This window comes from Propithecus coquereli, unplaced genomic scaffold (genome assembly GCF_000956105.1).
Source record: "Propithecus coquereli isolate 6110/MARCELLA unplaced genomic scaffold, Pcoq_1.0 Scaffold247, whole genome shotgun sequence".
Taxonomy (NCBI): Eukaryota; Metazoa; Chordata; class Mammalia; order Primates; family Indriidae; genus Propithecus; species Propithecus coquereli.
Window position 1 is genome coordinate 3885898 of NW_012148030.1, and position 12161 is coordinate 3898058.

The following is a 12161-nucleotide window of genomic DNA, read 5'->3' on the forward strand; positions in this document are numbered from 1 at the left end:
CCCCCCTCATCCGAGTCCTCATAGCAACAAACAAATTCACAGCTCTATTATCATATATTAAAGTTGTAGAGACAATTTTAAAACAGAAAGGGCAAACCATTTAGGAAAGTGGAATATTTTCAAATTCTCCCCTCATCCTGCATTTACCATGAGGGATTTCACGATTTATCTTAAAAACAGGATGGCTTTCATGCCTTGACATCTGGATGTAGAGATTTCCTTTCTTTCCTTCTTTAACGTAGATCAATCATTTTCAAATTTTGATATCCATAAGAAAGATTTTTCAAGAGTAATTTGTCTAAATATACTTTTTACTTTATTTGCTGACTTAAGACTGTCACCTTTGCTTAAACTATAACTCCCCTGATTTGCCTCCCTAGGCCTCTATGTTCTAACAAAAGGCAGTTTAACAAAATACTGGGTCCTTGTTGGTCTTCAATAGGGATTTCCTTGCTGACATCCCATTGTGAGACGATGCTCCTTAGAGTACGCTCTCATGTGTTTATTACATGTGCATGACTACTATTAGTGTCTCCCAAGCTCAACAATAAGCCCAAAGTTCAGTGAGCACTCCATTCCTAAACCCAAGACAATATCATCACATACATCGTATTCCTTATAATCCTCTTACAAAAATATCAATTTCATTTAGACTCTACAAGGCATACCTATCAGATTACAAATGCCTACAATTAGCACTGACTCTTCAATGTTACATAATTTCAAACCAAATGGACAATATAAGGCTTTCCTGTTTTTTAACCACTTCATCCAAACATCTAGTTAAGTAAATATGTTCCCGTGTGGTTACTACTGCATTCTAACTCTCTCTTTTTAGTTTGTCAATCTATATTTAATTCTGGACACTATTCCATCTGGCCCTTCCTCAATGCTTCCATCCCCCACTTGGAGCTTTCTTTCTCTTGTCCATCACTAGAGAGTCATCTGCTCATTGCCCAGTAATCTATAACTAAATATGGTGACAATTGCTATGAAATACAATAGTTTCTTCTTATTAGTCATATCACTATTGTTTGATATCATGAGAGTGAATTTTTGCTGTAATGGGTAAATGTTTGAATGCTTGCGAGTGTGTGTGCATGCATACTGGAGTGTGTGTATACAGTACCCTGTAGTGTGTATCTTTTGGTCAAATTAGTGATGTTCTAGGACAGATTCTATGCCTGTTGATCTCAGGGGTTGTTTGAGATGGAGTTTGCACAAACAAGTCATTTTCATGCCAGCCACTTTCTCTTCCTGTTACTCCGAGACCTGACCCCATTAAGATGGCTACAAAGACAATAAAGGCTAACAATATAGATCATGTCATTTCTGAAGTGGTTTCTATCCAAGATAATTGAAACCTCTCTGGCCTATTGGGAAGAACTTTCATGCTGTCAAAATGGTGTCAGTGGTTTACCACTCTTCAGAAACTGATTTATTTAAATTTTAGAGAGCAGAAACATATCCCTAGACAACACACTGTAAAGACTTGTTTATAAAGTGGACCCTTTTCTGTTCCCAAACACCTGAGTAAATAGGTAAATATTCTGCCCAGCTGGACCTTAAACATCTAGGCAAACTAGCAGATCGGCCAGAGGCATTAAAAGATGAGCAATAGGGTCATTGTCTGGTCCAACAGTCAGCTTCAAAAGACAGAGATTGACATCCAGTGGTTGATCCAGCTATCACAATATTTATTTTGAGACAAACAGAATAATGGTGTGGAGAGGAGCAAAAGGAGAATTTATGGGTGTCTCATCAGACACATAGACAAACACTAAGAAAAACAGCCCAAATGCGGGGCAACTTTTTACACATGCTTGTTTTAGTAGATGTGGCTCCCTTTATCAAGATTCTATTGGTGAAGATGCAAAGGACATTTTTCCCCTAGATTGATCTGTATATCAAGGAAAAGTAGAGCCCAGACAATCTCTGTAATAACTTCTGGAGAGGCTCATTTGTCTCATGTCACAGAGCATGGTTTCTGTGGGAGAGAAATAGAGGTGAGGAGGGAAGAAGAAGGAATCCCTTAATATTCTCTAGCATCATGGCCTATAGAGGTACTTAGGACTATATTTTTTGTGAGAATTTTTAAAAATTAGTCAAATACATGTTAAAACCTAAAGAAAGACAGATATTCAATACCTAAGAAATATGAATTCTAATGGGGTTTGGATTCAAGCTACAATGTGTATATACATATGTGCTCATATGTGTGCATATGAATTATTAATATAATGTTTGTGTATGTGGTTACTGCCTTATGGATATTAAGGTTCTTAAGATTGAAGGAAAACAATTTTTTATGTACCTGTTTTACACAGAAAAATACATGTGCTTTATAAGTTTAGTAACTTTAGTAAGTTAGATTGTTTAGGGCTTCGAGAATAATATCAAAGATTTTGGTATTCATAAAAGACATACAGTATCTTTAAAGTGTTAAGTAGGGGAGTGAAATAACCAGATATTTATTTTAATATCATACTCTGGCTTCTGAGTAGGAAAAAGATTAGAAGAGGATGATGGTAAATGAGGTAGAACTGTTAGGGAGCTGTGTGGAGATGATAGGGCTTGGTCTTGGGTGATGGGAGTGGAGATATGGGGAAGTGGACAGATTCAGGATGCAACTAAGAGGCAGCATTGGCAGGACTCAGTGGTGGATTGGATGTGGGGCTAAGGAAGAGGAAAGCAAGGCCAAGTAAGTCTCCTGCGTTTCTGGGATGAGCAACTGAGTGAATGGTGTTGAGTAATGAAAGAGGAGCACATTTGGAATGAGGGTGGGTGATTAGAGAGAAAATGAGTTCATTTGGGGGCACATTCAATTTGAGATACTTGTAGGACAAATGGAGATCTAGAGAATGAGAAGTTGGTTGTATGCATCTGAGCTCAGAAGAAGGTCTTGGAAGGAAACACAAAGTAAATTAAAAGTGATATTTGAAGTCATGAGAGTGGTGGAGATGCTGGAGAGTGAAGTAAGACACAAGATCATGAACAAAAGTGAAGACACAAAGAGGGCCAAGACTTAACTGCAAACAATTTCAACATTTAAAAGGTAGATTGAGTGTGGGGAGTTTACAAAGAAGACTGAAATGGAGTGATTGGAAAGGTAGGAAAAAAGTCAGCAAAGCATGTAATCATGGTATCCAAGGGAAAAGAACATTTCTAGCAGGAAGAAGTCGATGAGGAATCAGTACAGACGAGGATTGGAAAATGTACGTTGCATTTATCAATATGGAGGGAGGTCGCTTGTGACCCAAGGAAGAGCAGATTTAGTTGAGCAGTGGGAACAGAAGGCAGAATGGAATTGCTTAAGAGTGAATGCAATGTGGCAATGAAGGCTGCTCGCAAAGAGGCTCTTTGGATAAAAGTTGCTGTGATAGGGAAACAGGGAGGGGTCAGAAGCTTGAGAAGCATGTATGATTCAGGGAGTTAGTAACTGTTGTTATGTTGGTTTTTTAAAGTGGAAAGACTATAGCATTTCTGAATGCTTATGGGTAAGTGTCCAGGAGGTAGCAAGAATTTGAGGATATTACTACAGTATGGACTAAGCACAGAGGCAGCTGGGCAGAAACACAATACTAGAGCCAGAAGAAAACCTCGAAGGCCCAAACCAAAACACACACACACACACACAGACACATACATCCCACTACCACCACTGCCCCTGAGAAATAAGTAGCTGGTCAAAGGCATTTTACAGGGCTCATTGTTAGTCATGTAAGATACCACATGTGCCAGGACAGTGCTAATTTCTTTTACAGCAGCTCGATCCCACAGCATACTAGAATAGAAGCTCGATGAAAGCCAGTTTTTCTTTATAGTATTTCCCAGTGCCCAGAATTGTGATTGGCATATGGTAAGCCCTCAAAAAACCCTTGCAGAGTAACTGAGTGAATTAGATATGTTGGGTTGTTTCAATTTTGCAGAGGAGGGAACTGAGAATTAGAGAGGATAATTTATTTACCCAATCACAAAGACAACAAGTAAGTCTATCTGCATTTGTACACAATCAAGGCTTTTGATTTACTTGCTGAGTTACCTCCCATTTTGCATCCTATTGGATGAGGCAAACACTCTTTTAGAATTTTTATGTACCTACAAGTTACCCCCATTATGCCAAGAGATCTTGAAGTATTACAATCAGGCTCATTAAAGTGTTTAAATGTCTATCTAACATCAGTTTGATGACCTATGAAGGGAAGCCATTGCCGGGTTATCCAGGTCCTTGTTTTAGAGACAACCAACAAGCGTGAGCTCTCTTTCTTTTCCCTTCAAACCATTTACCATTTTCCACTCAGGCATCCCTGTGATTCCCGTATGCTTTCTTGTGCTCAGCTGTGGATGTACTTTTCTTGTTTTCCTTTCTCAGCCCAATCCCTCAAGATAGCTTCGCCTATCCCTCTTAACTTGTGCCAGGATTAATCATTATCTTTTTTCTTTCTTTTCTCTTATCTCTGCCTCCACTCCAACTACCAAATCCCAGCTTTCATCCCGCTTTTCAGGGAAGCTAATGTCTCATGACATTGTGAGGGCCTGGAATCTCCAGAAGGCCATGGGTTCTGTCACACTGAACAATAGACTTTATGAACATTTTACACTTAAAATCTGAACTTTGAGAAGTAGAATCAGAGCAGTTCTTTGTAATCACAAATAGTCATTTTAGCATAGGAAGAACTGAAAGGAAAAGAGTTCTAAGTACAAGGAGGAGGGTCAATGAAAGGTGATAAATCCTGACAAAACAAGAAGAAAAATACTTCCTTTGGATATGGTAGGCTTGTTTCTAATGAGGAAGGCTTGGAATTCTGAATATTATCTATAGCTTATTATATAATTATGTCTAGGTTAATTCTATAGTAAACTGTGTTAGTTCCCATTGTTGCACATGAGTTCAATTCCCAAACGATCCTTGCTCGTCTTGGTAAAGGTGCATTAGAGAGCCTCTTCAGGTAGTGTCGTGCACAGAGACCTTTAACAGGCTTGACTCCAACTGACTGCTGAAGTCACAACAATTATGATTAGTCCAGTGGGTCATGTAAACAGTACACCTACAAAATCCTGTGTGACAAAGTTTTATTTCTATCTGGATGGATTTGGATGTACCATAGGCTTTAGACTTTCTTAATCAGTCCTCTGACTCAGAGGCAGTGAAAATAGACTCTTGGTTATTGGCTTAACTCTACATTCCTGGAACCTTTTATTATGACCATGACCATGCCTCCCACTCCTAGATGGTATTGTAGTGCTCATCTAACAAAGTTTTACAGTGAAAGGTCTTGGATCTTCTAGATGAGAGAAAAAAAAACTGTTTAATTCTAAGTATATGGATTCTTCCTAGTTACCAGAGTAGAATTTATGCATTTTACAATTTGTGTGCTCCTGTGCTTCAATCCTCAGTTACCAAATTATCTGAGAAAAGATTAAATTGCATTCCTAATTCAGAGATGTCAGGTTGGTTAAGTGCCTAGGGCAGTATCGAGTGCTGGCTTCTGCTCACTCATCTCTAATATACTCTAGTGGCACTTCTTGCCTACTTGCAATTTAGCAGTCTCATGGAGACCTGGAAGGAGGGTGACAGGAATTCAGAGTTGAATATCAAATCCACCGTGTATCTTTCTTTAGACAAGTAAATTAACCTCTCTGAATCTATACTTCTGTATTTAAAAATGCATAGTTTGGGATGAGTAACATTCATTTATTTCTTCAGATATTTATTGTGTTTCTTCTATTTTTTAGACACTGGACTTTCTGCCTGAGATAAAATATTGAACAAAATAAACAATGTTCCTTCCTTCGTGGGTCATACTGTATAGTAGATACAAAAGATAAACAGCCAAGCAATTATAATGCAGTGAAATACACGATACCAGTGAATGCATAGTTTCCAAAATCATGTGCTGTCAACTTGATTGATCCTTCAGGTAGATTGCCAATTATTTGCATTTCTTTGGCTTTGTTGTGCAGTCTTTATCGCTTCTGTGCCTTTAAACATGTTCCTTCTGCCTAGAATAGCATTTACCCTATTCTTTACCTAGCTAATGTCTATCTAGTTTTCAAGGTCCAGTTCAAGTATTTCTTCTCAGGGAAACCTTTGAATATCTAAGTCTGGTTTGCATGTTTCTTCTTTTGATCTCCTAGGTCTCGTATGCATGCTTCAACCATAGTAGCTGGACTTCATTTATTCCCTTACCAATACCACTATGAGGATTTGAACTCATCCAGTGAAGGAATCTCATCTTTCACCTCTTTATTCCCAGAATGCAGTCTAGTGTTTGGTATATAGCAAATGTTCTGTAAAGATTTGCTGATCATATGAATATCAAACATTTTTTGAACACCTACCACCTACGGTCACGGCCACCCGGGCGCAGAGGACAGTCGCAGCGGGCACCGGCTGTGCGGCGGCGGCGGAAGAATGTTGGCTACCAGCGTGTTTAGCCTGGTTGGCAAGCGAGCGCTTTCCACCTCAGCGTGCGTGCGAGCACATGCACACGGAAGTGTTGTGAAGAGTGACGACTTTGCTCTCCCACGTTATGTTGATCGGCGTGACTACCCCCTGCCTGATGTGGCCCATGTCAAGCACCTGTCTGCCAGCCGGAAGGCCTTGAAAGAGAAGGAGAAGGCCTCCTGGAGCAACCTCTCCCTGGGTGAGAAAGTCCAGTTGTATCGCATTAAGTTCAATGAGAGCTTCGCTGAGATGAACAGGGGCACAAACGAGTGGAAGACGGTTGTGGGCACTGCCATGTTCTTCATCAGGGGCCACGGGGGCCGGGCAGCTGCTGAGCCCCGAGACACCAGGCGGCCCCTTCCCTGGGACCCCCAAGGAGAAGGTGGAGGCCGACCACAGATCCGTCTACGCGGGCAACGTGGACTACGGGGGCACGGCGCGGGAGCTGGAGGCCCACTTCAACCACTGCGGGGAGATCCACCGAGTCACCATCCCGTGCGACAAGTTCTCCGGACACCCCAAGGGTTACGCCTACATAGCATTCGCCACCGAGCGCTCTGCCCGGGCGGCCGTGGAGCTGGACGACAGCGCCTTCCAAGGCCGGGTAATCAAGCCTTCCGCTTCCAGGTGCTGCCCAAAAGGACCAACTTCCCAGGGATCAGCTCCACGGACCGTGGGGGCCTGCGGGGCAACCCAGGCTCCAGGGGGGTGCCCTTCCCCCACAGCAGCCTCCAGGGCAGGCTCCGGTTCAGACCCTGCAGGCAGAACCAGGGCCAAGGAAGGTTCTCACCGTACTGAAGGGAGGCCGGAGGCCACCAGGAGTGTGCAGTTGCGTCCTGCGGGGCCACTCCTTCCAGAGGGGCAGGGTCTGGTGTTGCCAGGTGGGGTGGGGAGCAGGGGGTGAGGCCAGAAGTGAGGTGCGTGCAGAAGGCTCCACCTGGGCTGGAGGAGCCCCCCAGGCCTCACACGGGACCGGGCCCACGCTGCAGCCACAGGCAGGGCGGGTGGGCCTGTTTCTGTGCTTGAGGGGCCCTGGGCGGTAGGGGGTGGGGGTCACGGGCCCAGGCCACGCAGGGCTGGCTCTGGGTCGTGTCCCCGGCTCTTCCACTGACTTGTTTTAAAGAAAAATAGAAATGTGTGTGTCTTAATGGTAATGCATAACTTATTAAATTTGAATATTTTTTAAAACCAAAAAAAAAAAAAAAATGTGCCAGGCACTGTGAAAGGACTTACTTTCATCATCTTATTTACTTTGATTTTCACAATAACTCTCTGTTATTGTCTTCCGGCTGTTATCACCACCTTTTAGTGATGGAAAAACCGAGGCTCACAGAGGTTCAATAATTTTCTCAAGGTAACACAGATAGAGGGACAAAACCAGAATTTGAAGCTGGTTTGCCAGTTATTTCCCTCTTTTATTCCACCACTGTTTGAAAATCATGGATTTTATTGTATTAACATTTGTGTGTGTGCACACAGGGAGAAGTGGTTGTAAAGGAGATCACCTTCTCCAAGAGGAAATTCAAGGCTAATGGTTTTTATGCAATATTTGCAAAAGCTGGTATAAATCTACTCTTGGGTAATTTGGCTCAATAGTAGGAGAAACAATGAACTTCTTCAAATGAATAGATGTCTGTGCATAGATATCTCTGTGAAACAAGGTTATGGTAGGGCCTGATCTGCATACCTCTGTAACATATATATATATATATATATATACACACACACACATGTATGTGTATATATAAAATATGCAGATATATGTATATATCTCATTAGGAACACTTTGTTTATAAAATATCCTAGGATACTAGGGAGAAACAGAGAAACAGGTCGAGATATCCAGGGCCTTGGGGACATTAGGATTATAAACAGAGACAGTTATGCAGTTTTCAGGAAAGACACTGTAATTATGACCCACTCAAATACAAAATTTGGGCAATGGGCTGTACTGAGCCCTATGAAATGTGTGGAAATGGTTGTAGAATGTTTTCTGCCAACCAGAGGAAAATTGTGCATTCATTTAAAACCAGAACACCCAAGTTCCCACTTGTCTAGACTATAGAAGTCATCCCAAATATTGAAATAGTACATATTTTTTGTGCTTTCAAGAAACATAATCAAGTAGCCAGATAAAATCTTAGCTATTTTTTTTTTTAGTTGGACACAGTGGCGTAAAATATAGCAGAAATACTATAAAGCCAATGTTTGTGCTGTTGAAAAAGCTCACATTCTGCAAAATTGAACACTGAAAATAACAGGGCCCATGGGGAAAATGGGTGGGGGAGACCACTTAAGACTGTGAAATTTGGAAAGCAAAACACTAAAAAATGCAAAATAATTACTTTCAAAAAATTACTGGCTTAGATCACCCCCTAACAGCCTTGGCACTTGGCTTCGGAGTCAGTTGGCCACTAGCAGCCTTCAAACCCGGGGCTTCTACTTGTTCCTTTGAGATGTATGAACCATTTTTATCAAAACTAAAAATCTGATCTAATGTGTAGACTTTCTCATTAATCCTTTGTTTTAATACAGGGTTTAACGTCTTTGTATGTTCTAAATCTGTGTTGGCAGCTTCACCAGTGAGTTTTAACATAATTGAATATGTAGAGATGTTCTTGAAGCACTAAAGGAAAGCGCTTTTGTGGATTTTTCAGCAATTTTTTAAAGATCTTCATCAATTGTATGCTTTTTCTTTAATTGCGACAAAGCTTGCTCTGGATAACTTTAAAACATTAAGCTATTGGAAAACAATATATAAGAACCAATGCTACTTCTATGTGATAAGAACATCTTTCCCTATTTACCAGTCATATATGGAGTAATTTGCATAAAAGAATTGGCTGTTTTACAAGAACAGATTCTCCTAATTCATGTGATATGTAAGGTTCCAACATCATGCAATGAATGCTAGATAAGTCTATATAAAACTCTGACTCATTGACTGTTTTTAGAACCTTCTTCTTTTTAATCCATACCAGTGTTCTACAATAATAACACAGTAAACAAAATTTTGCTTATAGTCTAGCAATATAGAGTAGCCATGTGTGGTGGAGGTGGGTTTTAGGAAAGTATGCGGTAGTACCATAGGAAAGAAAAAAGAAACAACAACAACAAAAAACACCTCTATAAGCCTAGTAAATAGTTTTAACTGTGCTGCTAGATTTATTTTACATCAAATAATCATGGACCTGAATGTTTCTTCTCCAATTAGATGTTTCTTCTTTTCTTCTTTTCTTCTTTCTTTCTCTTTCTCCTTCCTTTCTCTCCTTCATTTTTCATTCTTTCACTAATATTTTCTTTCACCTGACCATCTTTTTTCCCCTTTATTCATTGCTCATTAAATGTCTACCATGTCCCAGAACACTGCTGTATCCTGGAGATAAAATATGAACAAAAGCAGAGTTAGAGTATTGTGGGGAGATAGACCTTAGACACAAAATCACACAAACAGATGTAAGTTAACAGGTTATTAGTATGATATTACCAAGGAGAGGAGCTATAAAAGCATGTAACAGAGGCATATTCTTTACTTTGAGGAAATCAACTCAGAAGAATATGCAGATTAATTAGGTGAAGAGAGGAGGGAATATCATTCCTGCCTGACACTTGAACCCTGCAGCCCAAGTGACCACAAGGCTTATGAGGGGCTGAAGGAAAACCAGCGTGGTTGGATAACAAAGAGCTAGGAGGGGTTTTGGGGTGGAGCCAGATCATGTAGGGGCTGGCTAGCCTGGGCTGGGATAAAGATTCTTATCTTTTATCCCAGAGAAACAGGACTCATTGAACTGTTTTAAACAAGGAAATCTATGATATGATCAGATTTGCATTTTGCAAATATGTCTCTGACCACAGTATGAGAAGATCACTATATAATTTTTGTGCTTGTTGCAATTTTGCATCTTCAATATATTTCTGCAACGAAAGAGCAACACTGAGGTTTGCATTCTTATTTCCATTTTGGAGATAGAGAGAACGAGGCCTCTATCTCCAAAAAGAGGAGGAGAATGCAACCTTTGCTTGACTAAGCCTGTTTTGTTCCTTGTATTTCTTCTAAGGAATATCAATATTGTGTGAGATGACATCCCAGCTATGAAACAGAGCATAGCTGAGCAAAGCATAAAATAATTTCTCTTTTCTTTGAACAGAGATACCCAAATCCCTCATCTTTTCTACTCTCAATCTGGAAAACAGCTTCTGCTTCCACCTGAGCTCTCATTTGTGAGCTGCTTCTGTTTCGGTTTTACTGGAGGTGTTTTCAGGTTTTTCTGCCACATTAAACATGCGCATCTCCAGGATCTAGCACTGAAAAGAGAAGTTTGAAAAGATCACTAGAATTTGCAAAAGAATAGAAGAAAAAGAAATTGGAGTTTTGGCAGGAGACTATCTACCTGAGGACACCTTGCCTCATTCCCTCGGCAACCATGCCTGCTATTAACAGTTTTCATAAATAATTCAAGTCTTCCCATTTACACTGTCCATAATCCCTCTTGAGGAGGCAACAACACAATGAGTTTCCTTATTTAGGGGTTTCTGGGTAAGCAAGTCACACTCCTGCCAGCTCTTCCTCCTTGTCTCAAACTACCATAGTGTGGGATCAAGAGGTCTAGCAATGTGCTGCGTGTGGTGCAGAAATTAAAGGAAACACTAGATCCTTTTCAGTAAATTTTACATTTAATTTGCCAAGCCTATGCTCTGTACCTCCTTTAACGACACGTTCTTTCTCACCTCTTAGAAAGCAGAGCAGCTCTGAGGGCACCATCTTAATAACCAATGGGTTCTGCACAGCTAACGGTAACAGTCCACTTGGCCAGTTCTGACTGCTGGCAATACTGCTTGAGGCAAAGTTAGGAGAGGCAGGACCTGGGCCAGAAGTAAGAAATTGAAGACGAGGGCACCAGCTGTAAATTTTTCACTTGTCTAATGGACTGTATTTTTAGGGTCCTGAAGCGAGGTAGCTGGTGCAGAGGAATTTCATTATCACAAAAGTGTGTGAAGCAAGAATTCCCCCTAGTCCTTTGTCATGATCAAATCTTTGAAGCTCCCAGATGATAAATGGGTGTCACAGAAACTTATCTAGGACCCAATTGCTTTGATTCTGAAGTGTGATCACTGATCTCATGATTTAAAATGCACCCACACAATTTATCAGGTTAGGGTGAAGACATTTCTATACCGCACACAAATACACATTCCTAGCATCAGCCTCCTAACATTGAAATGTTCATTAAGCAACAAGTAATGAACTGAGCTGGGTGGAAATTGAGCAGGTTTGGGAACACTTTACAATTTTAAAAAGTTGTATGTCCTCCACTAAAACACACAATGACTTGGAATTAGACGCAGAGATGGAAAGAAGAAAGACAGAATAGAGGAAAGAAAATTGAATTAAGAGAGAATGGCAAGAGAAAGTCCAAAATAATGAGAAACAATGAGGGGGAGAAAGAGAGAAAGACAGAGAGAGAGAGAGAGAAAGAGAGGGGGAACATATCAAAGACATGCTTCTTAAAGCAGTAAAGAATGTGAGGGACTGAGATCATAGAATACTTCAGAACACTCTTGGATAGGTAATCAAGCAGGAGTGTTTATTAGGTTGAATACACTATTCTTATTTATGGTATACATTGTTTTTAATCTACTTCTAAATATGAACTTTTAAACACTTCCTAGAATGAGATGAAGTATAAGTAAATAATTAAAAACAGAACCAGAA

The 12161-nt window shown here is 40.5% G+C and overlaps 2 protein-coding genes across 2 annotated transcripts; both read left to right on the forward strand.

The window, feature by feature from the left end:
- Positions 1–6406: 6406 nt before the first annotated feature.
- LOC105812168 lies at positions 6407–6772 on the forward strand (the record flags this gene model as incomplete). The annotated part of the gene is made up of 1 exon (XM_012646553.1): positions 6407–6772. A coding segment is annotated over exon 1 (357 nt), but the record flags the coding sequence as incomplete, so codon positions are not given.
- Position 6773: 1 nt separating this feature from the next.
- Positions 6774–7246, forward strand: LOC105812169 (embryonic polyadenylate-binding protein 2-like; the record flags this gene model as incomplete). The annotated part of the gene is given in 2 exon segments (XM_012646554.1): positions 6774–7061; positions 7064–7246. Coding segments are annotated over 2 exon segments (471 nt in total), but the record flags the coding sequence as incomplete, so codon positions are not given.
- Positions 7247–12161: the final 4915 nt, after the last annotated feature.